Below are 24,268 nucleotides of genomic sequence, written 5' to 3' on the forward strand. Positions count from 1 at the left end.
GGTTTCGACGACACTGGTAGCGTCCTCAACCTTTCACGCTGTTCCAGGCCGTTTCCCTATCCCTCTCTCTCTTGGTCCCGCAGGATAGCCGCGCAACACGAAAGAGAAAGAGAAGTACACGGCTAGGCGGTTGCCGAGTGACTGAACGTCGCTGCGGGTGGCGTGGGACGCGCGGGGCTGCGAGTTCGCCACAGCGGGAGAAGCTGGTTGAAGTGGTGGGGAACGGCGCGGGGAGTCGGAAGGCGAGGAGGGGAGACGGCTGATCGAGCGGCGGTGGGGGAAGATCGGAGCGGCGTAAACCGACGGCAAGGCGGACCGAGCCCTCAGTCAGCCGTGCTACGTCGTAGGGATGAGATCGCAACGAGGCAGGACGTCGCACGATCCGACATTCGCGCGACGACGGTGACACGATACAGAAAAGACTGCACGCGGCTGCCCCGCCGAGACGCACGCGTAACGTGTCACGGATTCCGGTGATTTCGGTTGTCGCGTGCCGTGGACCGACCTAAACAGCCCGGACGGCGGCCACGGAGAGGTTTGGCGGCACAAGAGGCGTGTTTCCCAGGCTGTGCAACTGTGCGGTGCTATCCCCGTTTCTCCATCTTCCGCATTCCTCGGCCACCGATTGAGAGAGTGTATCTCTTTCACCGTGCCCCGCGAGCGTTGTGTATCGACGGTTCACTTTCTCCCTCTCTCTTTCTCCCGCTGTCTTCGCTCTCGACCTTTTTGGGATTATCGCAAGCGCGTGGACGGACGGACTGACGGATACCACCGGACCCGTTCGGCGTTCGAGGGAATCCCGAACCTTACGGCGAACCCCCGGTGCACGCACATTCAGTGAGTGGAATATTCTATTAATAAGCGTTTGTAACGAGCGGCTTGGCACGCCGTGCGCGTGTACTTGTACCCGTCGACCGTGCGCTTTGTTATCATCGATTCCGGGGAACTGTCAAGACCGCCGTCGCGTCTGGCTCTCTCCGTAGCCGAGATACGGCGTCCCGTCCCCACGGGGAACCCGTTACACACCGACATGGCCTCGCGAGAGAGCCTGTTTTCAACGGTGCCGGCCACGCGCGAATCTCTTTCTCTCTTGCCCGCGCCCCGCCGTTGCCGGCCGCGGTTCTCCTTCCCGTCGCCGTTGCTCTCTGTCGTCTTTCGACGACACACGGGGACGCGTCTTGACAGTTTCTCGCGCGGTGCGAACACCGCTCGTCAGCGTTCAGCGACGCGGTCAGCGTGTTCTGCCCACGTGCCTCCTCTCCAACCTATACCAGTTCTTCTCCGTTTTCGTGGACCGCGAAATTTGAATCGGAGTACGTTGCGGTTGCTATAGAGTAGGTCGATGTATCGGGTAACGATTGAAATCCAAGGCTTTTCGATGCTAGGACTATCGATCAGTCGAATGCGCTGGTGTATATTCGTTCGCACGAATTACAACGATGTTTATGGAGATTATCCTGCCTTTGGTTTGGGAATGCGAGTTATGGCATTCATTTGTTTAGTCATTTTTTGGGAAAGCATGCGTAGTTTTTGTTTTTTGTAATTTTACAGGAGAAATTTGAATTGGAGCGTTTCGTGTCATGGTAGTTCTAAAATCGTGTATCGCCTTTATGCGGTATACAATTTTTTAGTAAAAAATACCATTTGACGAATATTCGACGAGCCATGGGATTACGAAGACGTTGACATTTATAATTGTTGACCACAGAAATTAATTTTGTACCCCTTCCGGTAATAAATTAATTTTACCATGCAACCTAATTAATTCTAGCGACTAACGAATAAATGGAATAATTTCAGAAAACTATAAAAACAAATCCTAGTGTCTCGTTTAAATTCTTGCCGTGTATTGTCCGATCGAACGTTTAAAGTGTTCGAACGGAGCACCATCGCGAAACGGTCATGCGATCGCCCTCGATCGTGAAACGCGGCGACGGGATTGTTTATATTTTCCTTTTTCCTCTTTTTCCTCCTTTCCGCCCCGGCGAAAGGACAAAACCGGTGGCGTTTCTCGCCAATTCCGCGAAGATGAGCATTCCGATGTTCCCGTTCGACGGTGTTTCTTATCGAAATCGAGCCTGTCAACGCGGCCATATTTGACTCGTAAAGGAATATTCGGCACGTTACCCGCCGGCCGATGAGTATTTCTTCTTTTTTCGATCCTCGTGTGACTCGATAATCCCCGAGCCGCGGAATTCCGCAACGAGCCTTGTCCCCGCGTGTTCCCCCGTTTGGTCGAAACTTTTCCAGAAAACTGTCGATTGTCAATGAACGCGCGGAATCCGATGGAATTTTTCAGTGCGGCCACAGCCGAGAACCGAAAGCGTCGCGTCGCGTCGCGTCGCGTCGCTTCGGTTCATACGCGAGCCGGTTTTCTGCGTGAATATCCCGCCCCGCGGCACACCGTATACACACATACTCGCGTGAACTTCACGGTAGTCCGTGACCCCGAGTGTTTCCTGTTACGAGAAAGGCCTTTGCATGGCTCTCGGTTCGTCGACATTCCTTTTGTCCGCGGTAATGATCAATTGCGTAACACGAGGCATTCTGGAGAAACTTCGAAACGCGCGGGAACGCTCAAGGTGTTTCGCTTCTCTTCCCCTCCCCGACCGCTCGTAGTATCGTATCTTTAATCGTTTCGTTTGAACTTCGACGCACCGCGAATAAATGTTAATTATTTCGCCGTGTTTATGCGGCGCTTTGACGGTGTTTGCTCGCGGCTCGCGAGGCTAATTGAACAGAAGAAACTTTTTAGATTGTGGGTAATTGTTTGCGCAATGTTTCGACGCTTTTCCTGTTGGCGATTGTTCGGTTGTTTCGGAATCGATGATTGAGAGTGTCAACCAAGATTTTTTAATCCGGTTTTTAATAATTGTAGCGATGACAATTGTGAAAGAAATCCTTTTAAACGGTATTATGGAATAAGGTCTTGAATTATTAGTTCAGGGAGAATTATTAAGCTTCCTTTCGATGTAGCACAGGTTTTGGGGAATTTGTTAATGGATCTATGGTAGATGAAGTATTATGTTAAGTACGATGTTAACGGTTTATGGGCACTGATACTTTTAATTTAAATGGTTTTCATATGGTGTGAAAACGGTCTGCTTTAGGTTTGAGTTTAGAAAAAAATGTCATGGTTTCTCAGTAGGAGGCATTCTATTTCATTTTTCTTTCCACTGTGAGACTAATTCAACGGCTCGTTATCGGGAGAAGGATTTGAATTCCTTCGTAGGTCATCCATTTATCAAACCTAATTAGTAACGGTCACATAAACGTATATACTTACCTACCTATAATTAGCAAAGTTAAGGGCATTAATAGTCATTTGTATTAAAATTACCAAAATAAAACTGTGTACTTTAAAAACAATTCTTATTGTTATCCTACGTTTATTCTACTAAAATAGTAATCACATTGAATTACATTGATAAGAATTTAAAATATATATTATTAGTATGCCTAGTAGATGAATCAGACTCAGTTACATAATTCATGAGTATTTTACCTGCACTATTTATCGCATGCAGCAAATTATTCTTTCCATCTATACATCTTCAACTATTTTCTTATTCGATTCACAATTTTCATATTCCTTCCACTCCGAGAAGAGAATACTGTCCATCTCCGGCAACAGTATAGAAAACGTTGTTCCAAACGTTCAAAGTAATACATACCTAGACCCCATTCCCTTCTCCGCAAAGGATCGGATCCTAATTGCGGTCCTCTTCCTCCTTACTCGCGGCGAGCGCAGCGACAGGCATTCAGTCGTCCATCCATCCATCGGAAGCGAAATTTTCCACGGTCCAGGTTCGACCCTGCAGGTCGGTCCGTCATTCGTCTCGCTCGAGTTCAAAGCAAACTGCCTATCGTAGACAATTTTTGCGCGAGGAGGTTCGCAGCTGTGCTGACCGGCATTCTTCCGTTGCGCCGGGCCGGGCCGGGATAAGCCAGGCGGAGAGAGCCGTGCGTAAAAATTCGTTCCCTTTCCGAGGGAACTCGGTCACGTACCGGCCGGGCAGGTAGGATCGTCGAGCGGGGGTAAAGGTCGGGGCGGTTATTACCTGGCCAAGAGAGGGTATATAGGCTCATTCGTTTTCATTTGGGGCCGGTTGCGCGCACACGCGTGCGTCTGGATTTCATATCTGTTGCCAAGGCGATGATCAATCCGTCGAGTGGCTTCCTTCGTGAACGGGAAAAGGGCTTTTCGCTTCCTTTTGTCTCTGGAATTGGGGAAAAAGTATTCCGGTCGCCTGCGCCGCGCACCGCCTCTGTGCCGCTCGCCGTGCTGCTCCTGTGCGTGCCAGAGAAAGACCAGCCGATGGAAGGGACCGGTGGATAAAGCGAGAGGCTATCGGAGAGAGGAGGCCAGTCGGCTTAAATTTAATTCACTTCTCTAACGCTGCTCCTCTTCGCTTCTCCCGTCCCCCTCCCACCGACCGCTGCCACCATCGGTCGCCAACGCCGCCACCCTCTCTTATTCTCTCTTTATCACTCGAGCACCGAGCACGGAAGTGGAGGAGGAAGACCGCAGAATGCAATTTCCTCGGGGCACGAAGTAGATGTTCCAGTGGACTGCAATGGTCCGGCGTAGGTCAGCCGATGCATCGCGGAACTCCTTTTTCCGGAAATCTGCTCCGACCCCCGAGCCGCCCCCGGTCCTTTGAGTCTCGTGACAATGTCGGGATATTTTGCCGGTCGGGCTTATTGCGTGGTAATTTTCATAATTCGTCCGCCGAGCGGAGCCAGGATTAGCGATTACGAGGGGCGCGCCGCGAAGATTTTCATTTAAGTTTCCCTCGAAGTTACCCCGAGAAACGGGGAGAGATTTTTCTCCGCCTGGAAGCGGGTCGGGGTGTCCACTCGAAACTGATAATCGGCAGTTTTTCCCTCTGATTTCGCTGGAATCGGTTTCTTCGGTCTTGGCAGGAAATAATGTTCGAACCTTTCGGAAGAAGAATTTTGTTCGCTTCGGAAAACTCTAGAATCTCCGGGAAGTTCTAACTTCCGATCGTGAGATTTAATTATGCGTCAAAGTCTTGGATATTAGGAAAGATGAAAACCACGTATTAGGTTCTTATTATTTCAATAATTAAGTTGCTCGTTGGTTACTTTCGATTTTGAATGTCGAAGCTGGAAGGATTAATCGTTAGTGACCTGCTAATAACTTTACTGTTAATGTGACCACCTTTAAAATAAACTCAAATGAAACAAGAAATTAGTGACCTGATCTTATTCGAATGTTGCAAGTTTGTTACTTTCGTCCCCTACGAAGGCGTTCAATAAGTTATCAGGCTTGGACTTGTGTTTACTAAATGTAACGACATTATTTTAATATGGATATTAAAATTCAGAAATTACTTTTCGAGCTTCATACGTTCGTATATGACGGTAATTTAGTTTCACATTTCGATTTTGTTTTTTTCAATGTGTTTATGGCTATTAATAATTGGTAATTACTGACACGATAATTGTATGTTCCACTGAAAACTCGATCGATATCAATTTTATGTTAACGAGGTTTTCGATGTTTACGCATGCTTTCGAATACTGATTACAGCGTCATATATTTCGAGCAGTTTAATCGTAGAATCCTTGATAAATTATTCGTATTCACGTCGTTCATCCTGTAATGGATTTTCAGTGTTCCACTTATTTAGAACAACGTAATATATTTCAACATAGTTTATTTTAAATATTTATTAAAATCTCTTACAAAACGCTATTTCGTTTAGAACTATGCAGATTGAAATTGTGGAAAATATATTTTTCCTCTTACCGTAGAGTTTGAATCTATCTGTTTTAAAATGTGCTTTCAAAATTCAGTTTCGTAGCATGCGAATTTCTGTATATTGTTCTGTTACGATGGTTCATTTCAGAATAGATACTTTAAATTCGAAACATCTGTTCCACGTTTATGAAGTTAATCTTAGACACAGGTACTATCATTTCACAGACAATTGTGAGAATAAACTTCGATATCGTTGCGTGCATTTTAATCATCTTTGTGTTTCAAGATGTTCCTCACGTTGAAGCCGTATAAGTGGGTATATACTCGCGATCGATATCACGGCGAACGTAAATGTTACATTTTCATTTAGAAAATAAATTAGCGAAACTCGGATAGGACGGAAATGGGGTATGCAACTTGTTTCGGATATAAAATAGAGCGCCGTTGTGTGTCTGCAGGGCCGCCAATATCCTTTGTCCGGAAGTTGAATCGCTCGGAACGTCTCGTGAACGTGACGATAATGCGAATTTTCAGCTTTTCATCCCGACTGTGTCATAAATAATAATGAACATCATTCAGATCATATACGCAAGGAAATCATCTCTTCCTGTTTACTTAAGAATATTGTTTGCAGCAACGCACAAGAATGTTCAGTCGCAATACTTTTTTAACAATAGATAACAAAGCTTCGAGTATCAACTATAGATATTTTACAATTATTCTAAAATTGTTTAGCTTTCCGAAATCCACTTTTAAAAAGTAAAAGATGCATAAAAGAAATGTTATAAATGTTAGCTATAAGAATTAGTGTTATTGTACCTATACAATAATTAATAACTTAGAGAAATTAATAATTCTCTTTTTTTACTAAATACTCGTGGATTTCAACATTGAACATTCTTAAATAATAAATTTGATTACTGAAATTTTCATTTGATCAAACATCTATTGTTTAGTCGTCGCAGAATACTCATTATTCTTATCGAATTGTACACTAGTTTCAAATATCTCTTCGTACAATTTTGCGTTGAACAGCAGTAACGTACGGTAGAACAACGTCCTGCCCCATTTTTATTGTACGTCGTTTTACATGTGCTTCGAAGTTTCGAAAATTTACGGTAATGTTCTGTTTAGCCGGATCTAGATCGTCCGAACGTTGTTATTCTTCGTTTTAGCGGGATTCTGTGAAGGATCGAGTGAGCTTAGAATTAAGTATGCAGCTTTGGAAGTCATGCTCATTATTCACTTGAATCTTTTTGTGGTCAGTGGCGCGCACACACACATACACGTGATGTTCCACTCGAGTTCTCGAACAAAAGTAGATCTCAATTTAGCATCCACTACAAATACACTGATCGGTGGATGAATAACAAACTTTTGTGGATAACAATTCAATCGCGAGGTTGTTGAACAATTATTCATAATATTGTTGTTTACGCGTTGATCCGATAGATACTCAACTGCGCAGTTACTTTCAAATAACAGTTTTATATCATTTGCATCGCATTTCCATGTTGCAAGCGCATAGTTAAAACTGGTCGGAACGGATAAATATTGCTAGCGCAATTCCGTCCGATCGCAGTGTAAACTTTCTATCGAATTGTAACCGTGCAAACCGCAGCTTGAAAATGGAATCCTTTTTCGCGAAACCAGACGACCTTTAAAATGCATCGATAATAAGAACCGACAATCATTTCTATTCTGTTCGTTGAATCCATAGAGTTGCAAGGAACGTCCTTTTCAATATCAAAAACGTTATCGAAATGGCAGACGTTTGAAAAAAAATTAGCTACGAATAAAACGGTGAATTGTCCTGACTCACATTTATCTACAGTAATGTTTAGTTTGTCCAATGACTTCAATTTTTCAGCGTTTATGCGTTTCATTTATTCTTACGATAATTATTTTATTTTATTAAGAAATGTTGAGTTGCTTGGTTTATAATTGCTTGGTATCGTGGAACATCTTCACATAAAATTGTCAGACATTCCTTTCTCGAGTTGAAGATTTTCTCTGGTTATGTAACCCTCTAGATATCTGCGTGGCCATGAATTATAACGGTAGAATTCAAACATCTTCAGCAAATCATACTTCTAAGAATTTTGCATTCAATACTTTTCTCATCTTCCGGTGTTGATTTTCCATCATGGTTGCCCAGGAGCTGTAATTATACTTTGAAACGTCTGAGAAAATTGTTGAAGTACATTATCTAATCGTTCTTCCTGTGTGTAATGCTGTTCAGGACTAAATACTTACAATAATATTAAGTCTTTAATAATTCACAGTCCATTAATAACGATTCCCAATTTAGTATATGTCCATTTTTGTGTAACTTCGTGAATCGTTTAAAAACTTTTATAAAACTTTAATTATTATGCATTTAAGATACAAATGACATAGCGATTTGAACAGTGCACGATTCATTACTTATTTAATGCTTTATTAAAGAATATCATAGACAAATTCTATGTCCAGCACAGTACTGATGTACCAAAATATCCTTCGCGAAATTATATATAAACTGGCTTGTGCAACCATAGATATGCATAAACATCCGTAGGCTGGTCCTCGGTTAAGACAAGTAAACATTGTTATGCAGGGAACGATCTACGCTTCTAACATATATAATTCATCATTTACTCACCACGGGCATCGGGTAAACAAGAAAAAAATAGATAGCCGTCGTAAATCAGACATACGATGAAAATCAGGTCGCGTTACATATTGAATGCGATTTTCCCAGTACACCCTGCAACTATTCGAACGCGTATCGATCCTGTTTCTTTCATTTCAAAATCCAACCCGTTCGAGCACCCTTCAACCGTGAAGATGATACAAGTTGAGTGAACGCAGCTACTGAAAACATGAAACTCCGAAACCAATGAAATTTGCACCGAGCAACGGCCTTTTTCATCTATATAAATCCGTTTTCGCGGTTTCCTATCTGATAAATCACATATGAAACGCGGCTGTCTAACAAAGTTATGTATGCAATTCTCTTTTTTCGGGGCACGTCGAACACCACAAACGCGACACTTCTTCGCCACTCGATTTTCTGCGAATAGACGAGTGACGTACTGACATAAAATACATTTAATGCGAACTTTTGAGTACACGATCAAAATTTCCACGGTTAAGGCTTCAATAATACATATTTCTTTTAAACTGACCAAACCTGACTTTAAATTATCTAGTTTGTAATTTATTTTACTGAAGTACAATGGCACTTGCCTCTATGCATACAAATGCACAAATTTTCAAATACACCGTATACAATAGATTCTACCTATTCCGCTAACTATTCTTTTCGATTAAGTATTATTAAGTAATAAGTAACGTGACCACCTTAAAATAAATTCAAATAAAAACAGATCTGTACGCATGAGATGCGGTCAAGAACGATGACAACGATTAAAAAATTTCAATCCTTTTCGTCCAAGTACCCACATCGAGCCAAAAAAGAAAGCGAAGTTAAAAATGCGCGACCTAAAATTCTTGAAATGTTTTCCAGTTTCTAGATTGGACACCAGTGAAGAGGGCGATCTGACGTTGGCGTCGACGGGATAAAACAGAGAAAATTACGAGCAAATAAAAGACCACGGGGACGCGCGGCAGAGCGAATCTTCCTATCCGCGCATCGACGGAGAACGCACAAAGTCTACGCGAATCGATTGGTCATTGGTCGACAAGTCCGTGCTCGTACACGGATTGAATGGCAGGTCAAGCACTCGATTCCCGTCCCGGGACAGTCTTCTCACGGTTCCGGATGACCCACGGATAACCGTATTTCCCGTTCGGAACGGGCGCTAAGCTCATCCGGCTGCAGAGCAGTTGGTCCGTTTCAGCAGCTTGTTGCCGATCGTCACGGCTAATCTTGATCGTTCCGTCATTTCTGTGGACTCTCCCCACCCGGCCGAGTATCATCAACTCCCATTATCTCTGGCTGCGTCGGGATCTCCCTGGCAAGATAACAGAGTCGCTAAAGTAATCAGACCAGCTAAAGGGACAGCGAAACAAAGGAAGCTACCGAAAGAAGATCCATCGAAGACACCTTCCTCGTCGGAAGACCATATCCTAACGGTTTCCCTAAGAGTACCAAGAAAGTCACTGTCCAAGACTCTGTCCTAGGCCAAGGGATCCTCGGATGAAGGTAGGATCGTGAGACAGGGGACGTTGGTTTCGAACGCCACCGCCCTTGATCCAGGTTAGCCACGTGCACCGAACAAGTCCGTGATTATCGGTGTTACGAAGATCGCGTTGGCTTCCCCACCAATAACGGCCACATGACTTGACGATTGCCCTACCTACCGCTGTTCGTCGTTGAGTGAAGGCGGCGACAGTGGCAGCAGCGACGTCGCCGAAGAGGGAGCGACGCGTACGAAGACGGCGGCGACCACGACGACGACCGACGACGACACCGACGACGACACCGACGGACGTGGACGAGGAAAGAGGAGAGCCCTCGCCGGGAAACGCAACGCCGTATACGCGACTTCCTCGTGCATCGCCGGTGCGGAGGAGTATTTAACCAGTGACACACGCGGCTGCTAGTTCAGTTGTTGGCGGTCGGTCATCAGGTGCGAACCTCCTCGCGTGTTCTCTGCCGGCCCTCCTGTCTCTCTCGACCGGTTTCTTTTCCTTCGGCCGGCACGGTTCCGCGGTATATTCAACCAACCCCCCGCGACCGCCCGATCCTCGCGTGTTGTTGTTCACCGGTGGTGGCTGTTGTGTCCCGTTGTGCCGTTGTTTGTGTCGTTGTTCCTTGTTATCTGTCCCTCGTCGCCGCGCCCCCCACGTCGGTTTGCAGTGGCGCGGTTTCGGTGGATAGTAGTGGGTGGGATAGCAGTGCCGAGTGTGAAACTGGAGCCGGCGGTGGTGGTGCCGGTACAGGGAAAGAAGAACTATCATGTGCCCGCAGATGATTTTCGGACTTGCGGTGCTCGCGCTGCTGACTCCGGCTGGTCGGGTCGCTGCTTACACGAACCAGTGGGCGGTGCACGTCGAGGGTGGACCGGAGGTCGCTCAGCGGGTCGCGTGGGAGCATGGATTTCAGTATCTTGATAAGGTAAGGGACCACTTTTTTCTCGTCACCGTCTTTTGTACTTTTTCCTCGCCTTTCGATATGTTTCGAGGCGGCCGTTGTCGCGAACAAATTTGCTCTTGGTAGCTTTTCGAGGGTGAAATCTCTGAGGTGTGAGATTCGTTAATTGAATATCGATAATTAGAGTCTGAGAAAGATTAGCCGATCTTTTTCGGTTTCAAAAGAATTATTTTATACGCACGAATATCGCGCAGGATATTTTGTATTTAATGCATCAAGTTATTAAGAAGTTAATGGATGTTTCATCAGTTTAGCGAATAATATTCTATGTACTATGAACTGTTTCTCATTATCTCATTGTAGTCAGATAAGCGGTTGCATTAATAACGGCGTAGAATAGTGTATGTGTATGATACGATACAATAATCAGAATAACCGAGATATTATTATATTTAAACTATATGCATCAATTTCGCGGAAGGCCTTGGTGTGCATATGTCAAGGATATTTTCTGGCACGATAGACGGTTAAATTAATTGAAGAAATTAATTTCTAGATTATATTAGCACATCGACAGTAATGCAAAAATGAAAATAAAACTCTGTGTTTTGAGTGACAAAGTAATTAAATGGTGGCTGTATGTGTTGAAAGAGAACGTTTAATAAAAGAGGGGTATAAAATCGTTTGTTTGTCAATTACTACAGTCACTGTGCTGAGTGTTTACTCTGAAACGTTTGCTTTTCATACAAAAATATCCAAACACAATGATTCAGTCTGTTTTTACGCTAATTTCATAGTTTCGCCTTATTCCTTCATAATACTGCTGCATTCACTGTTTCGTAAATATATCGAACATGTAAACAACTGTTCTGTTTGTTGAATCGTACATTGAATTCCAATTAAAATGGTTAAAGTAAAAATGAAATAAAGAAGTTGAAATGGAATAAAAAGATTACAAACTTTTTCCGATCAATCCATAATAGGATTCAGGTTGACATACACATTCGTATTTTATAAATAAGATAATACTATAAATTACTGTGTATTTTCAAGTGTTGCGATAGCAATCGAATTAAACGACGAAATGTTATCGAATGTTGTTCAATAAATAATCTCCACGAAATTCTATAAAGATTCACTTATCGTACGAGAATGTAATAGATTAAAGATCTTAGCCCAATTGTAGATTAGAGCTTATCAGTGTCCAGATAAACAGGTCAACATACGAAATCAGTGAAAATATTTTCATACTCTTACAATATTACGAGACGTACTGTATCACTTTGCTGAATCTTATTACAATCACCAATAAAATTCTATACACCATAAATACATAATTTACAAAGAATACAAAGATCACCGAGGACGTAGAAGTATCTTTTCACCGACAAACTAACAAGGAGCAGTAACATTCGTCGCGGAATATTTCGATCCACGCTGAATGTGCTGTATCAACGAGTAGACCATACATATCAGCCTGATTTTCTTCGATTTGTCGCAACTTACGATCGTTTCTGCCGCGTAAGCAAATACGCGATGCGTTAAATCGGTCTCGACGTTTCAACCTGGTTTTTTTCATATGCGGAGCTTATCGTTCCGAAATCGTACGCCGGAGCTGGGTCTTATTCCGTGCGCAGATAGGTTCCTACGAGTGCCAGATCGTCCCCGATATGGCGGCGGCCGGGAATCTTTTCGTGGTTTCGCGATCAAAGTGAGAAATTCCAGAGAAGCGGAGCTCAATCATGTCAGGCTCATCTTTTCCTGTGACGTGTAATACCGGCCAGACCAGACTCATATCTTATGGAACATTTTTCCCGTTTCTTCGAGGTGAAATAGTAATTTGTAAGACTAGGTTTGCGAGCTGTCCTCTCGCGACTTATTTCCGTCACGCGGTTCTCTTGACTGACAAGCGATCTATGCGAGAAACTGCCGGCAGAAAATTCTTCGAAGAGAGACGCGCAATCGGGAAATGTAGATCTCCGAATAAACCTCGTAGAACTGTTTTTCCTCGCGTCGACTGTTCCACGGATTTTTCGCGGTTACTCAATACTTTGCTCGCACCGGAGATTGCGAATTTAGATAATTGTAATATTTATAAATTATCGAATAGGGAATTTCACAGGTTATACCGTTTTATCCTATATGCAAATTACGTTGATTATTTTCGTGCGATATCGGTCGTCCATTTGCATTTGCTTTTAAACTATTAGAGAGTATTAGTCACCAGTGACTAACGTGTTGACGAATACAGTAATAATTTCTATATGTGAATTGCTAAATAATATTTTTCAATAACAGAAGGATAATCGTTTGTAAGTAAAGTGTAAATATGAAAATAATATATAAGTGTGGAGTAAGTATATTTCGTAGCTGTGACTTTAAACGTAATAGAATTTTATTTGTTGGTTTGTTTCGTTCTGGTTAATGTACGTTTTATTTACGTTGTTGATCAGCGACTGCGAGACAGCTGTCCCAGCTACTTCGCATCGCGGACGACGACGGAAATTAACCCCCGAACGAATCTCCTTTCTGCCTAAATAGTTCTCGTCGATACTCTCCCCTATCTTCCCATTCCGTGTCAGTTCGCGTTCGATCACGAAAACTAAATGAAACACAATCTAGCAAAATGAAACTTCCAATGAAAGACAGCTCCAATTGGGCTACAGATGGGACGAAATCAATCGACCGCTCAAATCCGATGACTTGCGAGGGTTCATTCTCACCGCGTGCTCCTCTGTATCCATTCTATTCCCTTTTCTGTTGCAACTGAATTTGTAAATAACAGTTACTCCTTGTATTTACTGTTATATAACAATAAAATTATATAACGTTAATATATCGTTATCAGTATGAATTTGTTGAAATGTTTCCTTAAATTTTACATATTTTTGTAATTATATCTTACTCGTAACGATGTATAGAATGCAACGTAAACAAACAATGTTATCTCCGAATGAACAATCCACGAATTTTGAAGGGACTAAATTAATTAAACCATCGCTAACATAAGTCAACTTTATTTAAATCTCTTTCCAAACTCAAATATCAGTATACAGTTCTTAATAACAGCTGTGCGATTCATTCCGCATAATTCCGAAATTTCCGCAAGAATATCGACGATGGTTGTATAACCAGTTGTCGTTTAAGGAAGGAACACGTGTGTAGTATACGTTTAAGCATTCAACAGTGTATTATTCCAACAGTAGCGATGGTACTTAAATGACACGAGATAAGCAAACGACGATACGTAACAAGCCGAATCATGAAATGCAATGACAACTTCGAGTTCCTACGTGTTCGAGAGAATTGTAGTTCGAACGTAAAAATCGTATCATGCAGAAATGAGAAAGGTGTAAAAATGACGTGCTTGTCGTCAAGGGTGAAACGTGTCGAAGCTAATTAACGCGACACGAGAATTGTACCACGCTAAGCGCGCTACTTCCACGTTTAATCAGATTACTCGGTAACAGGTCGATCATCGGGGTAAATTAAATTTCGCTCGCGTGTTAACTTTAGTATATTTCAATGACCTCCCCCGATGGAGCGTGTTTACTCATTTTTCTTAACAGAGGCGTGCACGGTGCGCGAGCGTGCATGCACGGTGCACACGCAGTCATAGCTCGCTCGCCTATCTCGCGTACAAGCTACGTTTTCAGCGACAATTTATGTCGCCTTAAATATGCGGCAGGTGGTTCGTGTAAGATTGCGCGCCGAAAAATGGCGCAGAATTCTAAATGAATTCAAACCGATGACGCCGGAATTTAAATTACGCTTCCTTAATTCTTTTTAATCCTTCCCTCCGCGGAGATTTCACGCGCCCACTGAATCTGATAATTGTATAATCATTCTAATACGAATCTTCGTTTAATTGGTTTAGCTTAGGTAACTTCTTCTCGAGTATTTCGCGATTCTTTCGGCGAACGACAATAAAAGTAAATGAAAAGTATAAAATTACAGAAATATTCTCGTTAGTTGAATGAATTATCCATTCCTCGGTTCGACTTATCGGTAGTTCTCATTGTTCGGAATTTGAACGTGTAATCTTGACGTTTTTCCAAGTTAAGGGCAGATAGCGTGAGAAAGGCGGCAAATATTCCGCGTATCGCCACAACAAGTTTCTTTGTTACTTCATCATTAACATGTGCAAGGGTGTTGCAAATTCATCGGAATAGCTTCCTCTTGCGCAAGAGATAATTCATCGGTGTATTATATGCTTTGACGTTTGCTGGCGGCGTTAAAGGAAAAAGCGGCGAACGTTGACGATAACGGGGGGATTCACAAGACGAATGCCGGTTTCCTTTGTGTGTTGCAACGTTCGCGGAACGCGGAACACGCTGAAATTTTATTGCAAATTCTTTCGTTTACTTCTTATTAATTTCGAGGCAGAGATTGCGCCCTTTTATTAATGCTGTTTCATTACGCGTCATTATGTTTCCTCATGTCGTGGACGCTCGTTACCTCATCTTCAGCAGCATTGCAAGAATGCGATAATCAGGAATACTAGAAATTTTCATTAAATACCTAATGGAACGGCGCGTCGTGATATCATTAAATAGTGAAACATTAATTTCATTTTATGGGATCATCATTCCGGCTGAAATAACTCCGATAATTTCGGTTGCCCTCTTAACGTGGCAATTGTTTCGTTGATCTCAGTTTTCGGAGTTTGACGTACAAACAAACTTATCGTTGTACCTGTCCGCGCCAGTTGAAGCATTAATACGAACGTCTGTTAAGTGGTGTGCGTTTATACGAAGAGACTCGATGAAGAGAAAACACGTTATGGATGACTCATATAAACGTTTCACCGTAGATAATTCGTTTCAGACAATAAATTTAATTTTATGTTAGATGTATCATCATTGATCAATCATTAGTCATCTACATCATCTACAGAATATTCGTTTGTTAAGTTGTATAACGGGAAATTAATAGGAAATTATAGGAGGAAGTAATTTTTGCAACTGAACCGTTCATTCATCAGAATTCAATTTAATATTCGTAATACCTACTTAACGCATTGTTGACCGGCTAAAGAATGGAAGGCTTTCTTTAAAAATTTGATTATAAAATTTTATGTTGCAACGTAATCGTGATTAATATACTATTGTTATTCAACGCAGTAAATGGTATTGCAGACATAACTAATATAACTTTATACTTAACGTGAATCTTCTGCGAAACTTCAATTTACGTGGTTAGATATCAAGACAGAATTCTTTGTTTGAAACTTTTTAAATTTCTGCCCTATAATTGAATATTTTTTAATTAAAAAGAGACGTCCGTAGTAAAAATGTAGGGTAAGCTTTTATCTGTACCTTTATCATCTCGTTCAAGAATTCTTATAAATTCTAGGTGTTTCGTGTATACAGGGTGCTCGGCAACAGGTGGGACAAAGTTTAAGGGATAATTCTCTATGGCAATATAGAATTGGAGTGTAAATCAATTGCGCTTTTAGATTCGTTTTCACTTTCAACAGTCACTCGCTGTGTGTAGGAGGAATATTAAAAACTTTGATGCGATTAAAAAATAACGGAAAGCATGAATAAAAGAAAAGTCATTCCTATATTTAAATTTCAAGGTAATCTAAAAAATATTCACTGGGTTCTATTAAAAAAATATTTTTCTCATATTAAGAAGGAAATAATTATTCCAGTGATAGTATGTCGAGTGACTCAGGTTACGTGCAGTTGGAAATATTGATATAGTGACTATCATTACACTTCCTGCACACACTTTTTTAATACAGATGCACCCTACTTAATCATCTTGTCATTAACTTTATCTAATTGATGTTAAATTTATTCCAACAGATGAATTCTGTACATTCGTGAAATGTAAAGTCAGCTGCTTTTTATTGCACTCCGCAGTTTGAAAATTGCTTTTCAGCCGTAATATGTAATTTTCTATTCTTCGTGCAGTCTTGTACAACAGATGGAATACACGTCGTGCATATCTCATATATTAAAGTAATGAGGCCACGTTCCTGTATCGTCTTGAAAACGAAGCTGTTTAAATATTTTATAGAGTGTTTCATATTTTAAATTGTCACTCGGTCGTACCAACTATTTTAAGAGATGCAGTGTTTAAAGTGTGCACTTCTAATATGTATAACTGCATAAAATCGAATAAAAATGTTCTACTGTTGAATCATTAAAATCTTTAACGAAATGAAATAATTTTTTAATTATTCTACAAATATTTAATTTTTCATTAATATATCAATACTTATTCGCAATGTATAGATCAATAAATGTAAATATGCAATAATGAGATAAATTCGTCTAAAATATGGATTTATTTTTACTGTTTTACGAGAATTTTCATATAAATCATTAATGACTTGCAAAAAATACCATTTCGTTCAGAATGTAGGTATGAATTCATATAATTCAATTTTTATTCGCTCTTGCTTGCATTTCACCGCGATGTGTGTCACTGTGCGGTACAAAGGGTTTAATTTTAAATTTTAATTATTGCTCGAAAAGTGAATAGCCATTCTGTCTGGAAAGTATCATAGAATGCCGGCGGCTTACCGTGTCATTACTTAACATTGAGAATATAAAATACTTACTCGTGGGAAATGCACGATAAACTACTTTGTGCGCTAATTCAATGGAAATGCGAAATGAAACGTTAACTTTGTGCGCATGCTTTCACTTCTGGGATATCGTTATCTAAAGTTCTAAAGAATAATTTAATTCCTGTTACCGGTTAAAGAAACTTATATGTTTCCATTAGATTCCACGTAACGTTTCGGGTAAATTTCATAACCAGAAATAGTCTGCGAATTTTATGCGTTTGCGGTAAATGTACACAGTGATACGAACAGATGCACGCATTAAACAAAATTAATGGCATATAATGAGAAATTATTTGATTTCGTTTAATTTGTAATTATGCGTACAAAAACGTACATTTGCATGGAAACACACAGCTCCGTGATGATTATCGAAATTAGTAATAACGATTTATGTAGTCAAGATAAGATTAGTTCGTTTTCCACAGAAGAAAGTTATCTTATAAATCAATTCTGATTTTACAAACACATGGATTGGATGTTCTAAATCCCAATTGGAGCATAAATTAAAACTTGAAAATTCTAACTTTCCTTGGCGGAGCTATGAGTAAAACTAGCCGTGAATTCGGCCGCCATGTTGCCTTCGCGGTATACACTTTAACCGATGCCGCGATGGTTAAAGATTTGCTAGCGTATTTCGGGGAACTTCTTTCCAGAAAGTCCAGTAAATCGTTGTTAGGAAGACATAAGACCGCGAGCCGGCGGAGCCATAAAGGACTATGCTCCCTTAAAGAACGGCGAAAGATTATAAACTTTTAAATGACTGCAGTTTTAGTATGGGAATGCGATCGCCGCGGAAGAGCGGAGTTAAACTTGACTTTCTGACCTTTGAAAGCCTTCCTATTATAATCAATCGGGTTTTCGAACTTTGGCCGAATAAAGCCGGCAATTTACGGAGCAAGTTTTGCAAAACGTATTTCGTATTTCTCAATAAAAAGTTATTGCGGCGCGATTATGGTGACATATGTCGGGTAACACGAAGTTGAAGTGCCTTTCCGATTTACGGTTACATTTAGAATGACTGTTTTACAACCCGTTCGTGTCTGGCACGAGACTTGTCGAGCCACTTGTTACTTATTTATTTAATTTGAATTTTGTCCTTAGTTTACATAATAAATGATAATGAAATTCTGTTCAGACAATAACGTTTCTAAGAAACACGAGAATAATAATTTATTCTTATTTGGTATATACTACTGTCGCTATCTTGTATACACAGTGTATTTCCATTAGGAAATAGTTTTGTTTTTATTTTATGAGTAGCTTATTGTTTGTATTAATAACGTCGTATTTTATATGAGCGTATTTTTAGTATTTTTTATTTCATGTTATCTCGTAGCTTAATTACATTTTATATCGCAATCATATATTATGCAGATTATTCGTGGTCTCAATAGATAATACTTTTCCTTTCACCTCATAGGTGGATTTATATTCTACAATATAATAATAAATACACTTCTGTTCAAAAGTTTAGAACCAACGCATCGGTTAAAAGAGAAACTTTCATTTTTATAAACTTTAATTATTGAATTTTTGTGCATGACAAAGGAACATGTAACGTATGTTTATTGGTTAAATATAAATATATATCATTTTTAATTTGCGACGTTATACATCGACTGGTTCCAAACTTTTGACCGGCAGTGTACGTGAGAAATAGACGGATCAGTTAAACACCGGAACTTAACCGGCGATAGGCGGAGGATAACAATTAGCGGTTTCGAGAATGTAGTTCTTAACCCCTTTGGAAACATGATAGGGTATTTCCCTCCCCCTAATCACGCTCTCCCGACCTTCTTATAATCCCGACATTATCTCCATCATATCACCCGGGGTCGCTGACAGTAGGGTTGGGCTTATTTCACTCTTGTCGACAGCGTAAGAGAGAGAAAGAGAGAGAGAGCGAGAGGGAGGGAGGAGGAAAAGGAATATACAATGAACATTAAACTCTGCATTTTATACATTTGTAGTATATTCATAATAAATTAAAAGGTAAAAAGAATGCTTCAGACATCTATGTAATATCAAAACATTTTCATTGAGTAGCTTTCCAATGCTTTTAATCGAAAAATAACTCATGCACTGCTCTGCAGTCGATCTGAAACTACATCGAGGACTTATTGCAATGACGTTATGCGATATCAACTCCATAGCTCTTTATCTATGAAAAATTTGAAGCTCTTTATCTATGAAAAATGTTACTGTCCCGTTTTACTTGACCGGTCCATTTTATCCTACTTTCCTCTATGTAGTAACTTATCAAAGTTATGTAAAGAAGAAATAAAGATTCGTTCTCACATAACCTTTTTAGAAATTGATATATAAAAATTTAGCTGCCAGCTATATGAAAATCGCGTCTCATTTATTTTATAAAATTTCGAACTATTATATAAACTTAAAAAGTATGGAAAATTTTCAGAGAAACTCGCGTAGTATGAAAATTTCGATATCTTTTAATCTCATAGTGTCGTAATTTGAAAACTAAACCTGCTGAGCTTGTAAAACCCTTACAAACCAGGAAAGTTTTTAACTATTGCAAAATATTGAGTTACCAATATTTTCCTGGTCTATTTCTAGAAAAGAGGAACAAAAACAAGCAAACGAAATAAATTCTCATTCCTTTACAACGTGTTTCAATTCCTATTATTTTATCGGATGAACCAGTTAACTGTGAAATTTATTTTGAAAAATCTCTCATTGTGCACGCGAAGAAAATCAAATAATAAAGTCAGACGGAGGGAAAATGCATCTATAATATATTCCAACGAAACACTAAAACGAGACAAAGAAGAATTCCATATTTATTATAAAAATAAATAATTTCTCATTGGAAAAGTTAATACCATTCCGCGTTTTAAAATACGAAATAGTCAGTCCTCGGAAACAGCGCGTTTTCTCACGAAACGATAATCGCAGAAAAACGCAAACAATTTTATCTTCCCAATCGCTTAAACGATAAGAACACGATTTACTTTGTTCTCAAGGTAACAATTAAAATACAACTCGCCGTAATCAAGCTGAGAATTATTCGCCGACTAGTCATTGTTAACTTCACCGATGAAAACGTGAAGGAGCATAAGAATTTTCACGTCTTTTATGTACAGCCTCTGTCCAAGGATATTTCCTTTTTTATCTGTCTCACCTCTGACAACGTTATCTGACAAAGGAGGAGGTATTTCCTTTATTCAACGCTCGGACGGCGTGAAACCGGCGAAAAGGAGTTTTTATCTTGTTTAAAAACGATAACGAGGGGCGTCCCGTCCGGCTGGTTCTCCCCATCTCGCGCGCGCGCGCGCGTCAGATTTTTCCTCGAGTCAGCTTTTCACGGGGCAAAAGTTCCCCGGGAAAAGTTCACCGGCGCGTTCACGGAACGCCGTCCGGGCATTATAAACCAATCGAAACAGTTCTTACTGAATCAATGGAACGATTTGTCCGAATGGTCGGAAGTGTTTCTGCGCACCGAAACTTGTATCACGGTGCCCGTAGAAGTTTGCCCGGGGAAAGGATTATTTTCCCAAGAATGGGATCATGTTCGAGTTCTTATCCCGCGGAACTGTTCGTTTGAATTTCATCCGGACACCGCGCTGTGCACAGTTTTGCAGAATGTTGTCTGGCTGCTTTTGGTTGGGTTATTGATTAGATTATTAATTAGGTTATTCATTAGGTTGTTGGCAACTATTAATTGATAATCCTTGTAATCGTTTCAATTTCGATTACCGATTAGAAATAAAACTAGATTTTAGTATTCTAAGTGATTTTAGTATTTGTGTAATATTATTTACTTATTTTCCCTCGGAAATTAGTAAATGAAACGGCTTCCACTATCGATAATCTTATTACAATTTTATATAAGATCGTTCTGCGGATAATACTCTGTTAAAAACCTGGGAATCGGTATCATTGTTTTCAACTGGACATTCTTTGGCGTATAATTTCTCCAATTAGCGCGTAATGAAATAATTTTCAAGCACATGAAATTATTTCGTACGATTGAGTCTCGATAATTGCGTCTTTCAAGGTTCAAAGTGGCTAACTCCATTTGTTTAATGCTCTCCAATTTCAGTGTCAAAATATTGATTGCTCCTTTACGTAAGCAATTCCATCAGACTCTTTTATTTTAAAGTGAACAAACGAGCGTCTCAATTATCGCGGCACTTAACGTTGAGAGAACGCGTTTCGGAGAGAATTATGTGAAACAGAGTCGCTTGAAAAGTGAATTAAGAACTTTGAACGCGTGTTTTTGTTCGTTGATCAATGCAATAAGTTTGCAACGTTTTATCGGCTTGTTTACCGAGTTGGGAAAAGTGAATCCGTTTCTTCGCGTGAATTTTTGAGATCAGCGTGTCAGGAACATTAACTTACTTTCCGTTGCGACGACGTAAGAGGATTATTTCTCGTACAGGGTGTTCGCGCAGTTGCCGGCCAACATTTTTCTCGTGAATGTTAAGTGTACGGGAAAATGAAATGAAAGAAGAATAAGTTTCACGGGTTTTTATCATTGTAAAGGAGTAACTTTCGAAAGAAAGTATATTCTAAGTATAATAAGTAGATTGAATTATAATGTTATACTTGTAATGAAGAAAGTTATGTATAGTATTAGAATTGGAATGAAAATTAAGCTTGGAAAAGCTATTCTTGCGCATTGAAGTTACCTTATCAGAAAAAGATAAAGACTAATAAATACGATGATACAAGATATTAGAAAAATTTCTTTGATTCTTAGTCTTGTGCAACCTTTGAAAAACTGAATCACATAAAATTGAAGGTATTTAAACTTTGTGTGTTAAGAGTAAGGAAATTGACTAGAATTTTGTATATGAATAAGCAGAATATTCCTCACGCTGCGACGTTTTTAATATTTGCCACTTTTATGGCGTACGTAACTTCTCTCGGTCTAACGGGATTGGACGAAGGCCAGTTGTAATATAATAAATATCATTAACTATGAAACTGTGTTAAGTCGATGTTTAATTGAAACTGGAATTTATTTAAAATGGTAATTAGCTCCGGTTCTAAGGAAAAACGTCTGAATGTTGCTTCAGTCTAGTTTTTATCGGTGCTAGTTTGGAACACGCGTACATTAGATACTCATTTACATACATCGTGCAGTTTTTATATTTTTTGTATGACGCGGTTATTAACATTTAATATAAATTGCGATACATGTATCTAAATCATTTCCTGGACTATTTAAATTTTTCAAATAAATTCAAATAAATCAAAATTTATAATTTTGATTAATTAATATAGGTTATATAATTTGTTTAGAAATCATGTATAATACACTATGTTTTAGGAAATGCACATCTCTCGTTTTAGGCAACCTTTTCGAATCAGGTATTCCGTGTTAGGTGTCGTTATCTTACTTACTCGTCAAGTACAAAGGGTTTATAATTAATAATTAGTACCATGAAACTTCGCGATGAAGACACGCCGTTGAACAAAACTGGAGTGCGAACTCTCGACGAAACGTACAAAATAGACTTATATACTCGGCTGTAGATTTTCCTGATCGACTTTCGATTCCGTCGGTGAAGGAACCACGAAACGGCGGAGGAAACACGACCGGTTCATTTCGAGCGACATTACGCGGACGCTCGGTTGTCCGATTGTCGAGCGTTCATGGCGGGACATTGTGGCGTTCGCGGAAGCACGGAGGTTCTGTGAGAAAATAGATCCTTCCGATGGAAATCCGGATTTCCAGGACGAGCCTTTCAAAACGATTTTGCGAAACCCAACATTTCACTGGATTACCGTCTCGCGCGAGATTATACTTTCAATGCGCCTTCAAACTCTCCCCCGGGGATTTGTTGCGTGTCCCGAATTCCCGATTGCATCGTGGCCCGCGCCGGAAGTAACGAACGAACGGTTCGTGGTTCGCGAATCATACAAGCGGGAAGGATTATTTTATCTTGTGGCTCGAGTCGAGTCGAGTCGGCGGAAAGGTGATATCTCGGGGCATATGGCGAATGCGATGTAGATGCGCGTAGAATCGAGACTGATTTGTTATAATAGTTGTTACCCGAGGATAATTTTTCCATTAATGAATTAAATTACTTGTTATCTGAAAAAAATAAAGTGATCAAAGCACTTTGAAATATAGAATATAGAACGAGAATCTTGATCGGCAATAGGCTGATAGGCTTTAAAAATTTAATTTTGTTTTTCTTTCCAAATATTTTCAGATGATCAATTTCAAATTTGACAAATAATATTTTACGATATTATGTTGTGATTAGTTAGCCGTATAAATTATTTAAGCACTACTACATTCTTAGAATTTTGACTTTATTAATTGCACCACTGTAAGCGAAAATTACATGTGTAAGGTAACCGAAGAAACATCCTGGTTATGTGAACCAAAATAACAGTTAGACCGATAACTTTCTTGGCCCATTAAAGTTCAAGAGGGAACGATTGCCCATCGTATACCATCGTAATTCGTGATAATTTGTTCTTAATTTATGTTGTCCTTGTCTGATCGTATTTTACTCGGTTTAATGACTGCGAAGTATGAAACTTTGAAGTATGCATCACTATTAAGTTCAAATTAGACTTAACTACTTTCCGCGCGTTATGTAATAAACTAACGAAGAGCGGTTTGCATCGGTTACCTTGTAATAATAGCTTAATTCCTTAGAATAGAAATATATAGACGGGAACTTTGGAAGTAGTTGGAACTTGCTTGCCTGAAAATACAAAACCATTAAACTGCTATTCATGGGTGAAAGTGGTTGTTGGATTTATCTTATCATGCCAAGAATGTTATTGGCGTGTTTAATAGTATCCTTGGATTAGTTTTCTATATATAATACCAAATATATTATCATCAATATTACAGATTTGCATTTGTACTGTCGCATAAGGTACTTGAATTCTCATTCAAGATATAAGATCAAGGAAATTTTTCCTACGT

At 40.0% G+C, this 24,268-nt stretch overlaps 1 protein-coding gene and 1 long non-coding RNA gene across 3 annotated transcripts in view; both read left to right on the plus strand.

The window, feature by feature from the left end:
- The first annotated feature begins 329 nt into the window (after positions 1 to 329).
- LOC116429047 (furin-like protease 1) overlaps positions 330 to 24,268 on the plus strand; it is a 312,518-nt gene continuing 288,579 nt past the window's right edge. For both annotated transcript variants that reach the window (XM_031981433.2, XM_031981432.2), the window contains exons 1-2: positions 330 to 837; positions 9,240 to 10,793. In XM_031981433.2, the coding sequence (XP_031837293.1) occupies positions 10,635 to 10,793 (159 nt within the window). In that variant the 5' untranslated portion in view covers positions 330 to 837; positions 9,240 to 10,634. The remainder of the gene's footprint in view (positions 838 to 9,239; positions 10,794 to 24,268) is intronic.
- The window catches only part of LOC116429048 (uncharacterized), a 131,388-nt gene continuing 120,171 nt past the window's right edge, over positions 13,052 to 24,268 (plus strand). Inside the window, exon 1 of the long non-coding RNA XR_004235416.2 lies at positions 13,052 to 13,081. This is a non-coding gene — a long non-coding RNA (uncharacterized LOC116429048). The remainder of the gene's footprint in view (positions 13,082 to 24,268) is intronic.

This window comes from Nomia melanderi, chromosome 14 (assembly GCF_051020985.1).
Source record: "Nomia melanderi isolate GNS246 chromosome 14, iyNomMela1, whole genome shotgun sequence".
Lineage (NCBI taxonomy): Eukaryota > Metazoa > Arthropoda > Insecta > Hymenoptera > Halictidae > Nomia > Nomia melanderi.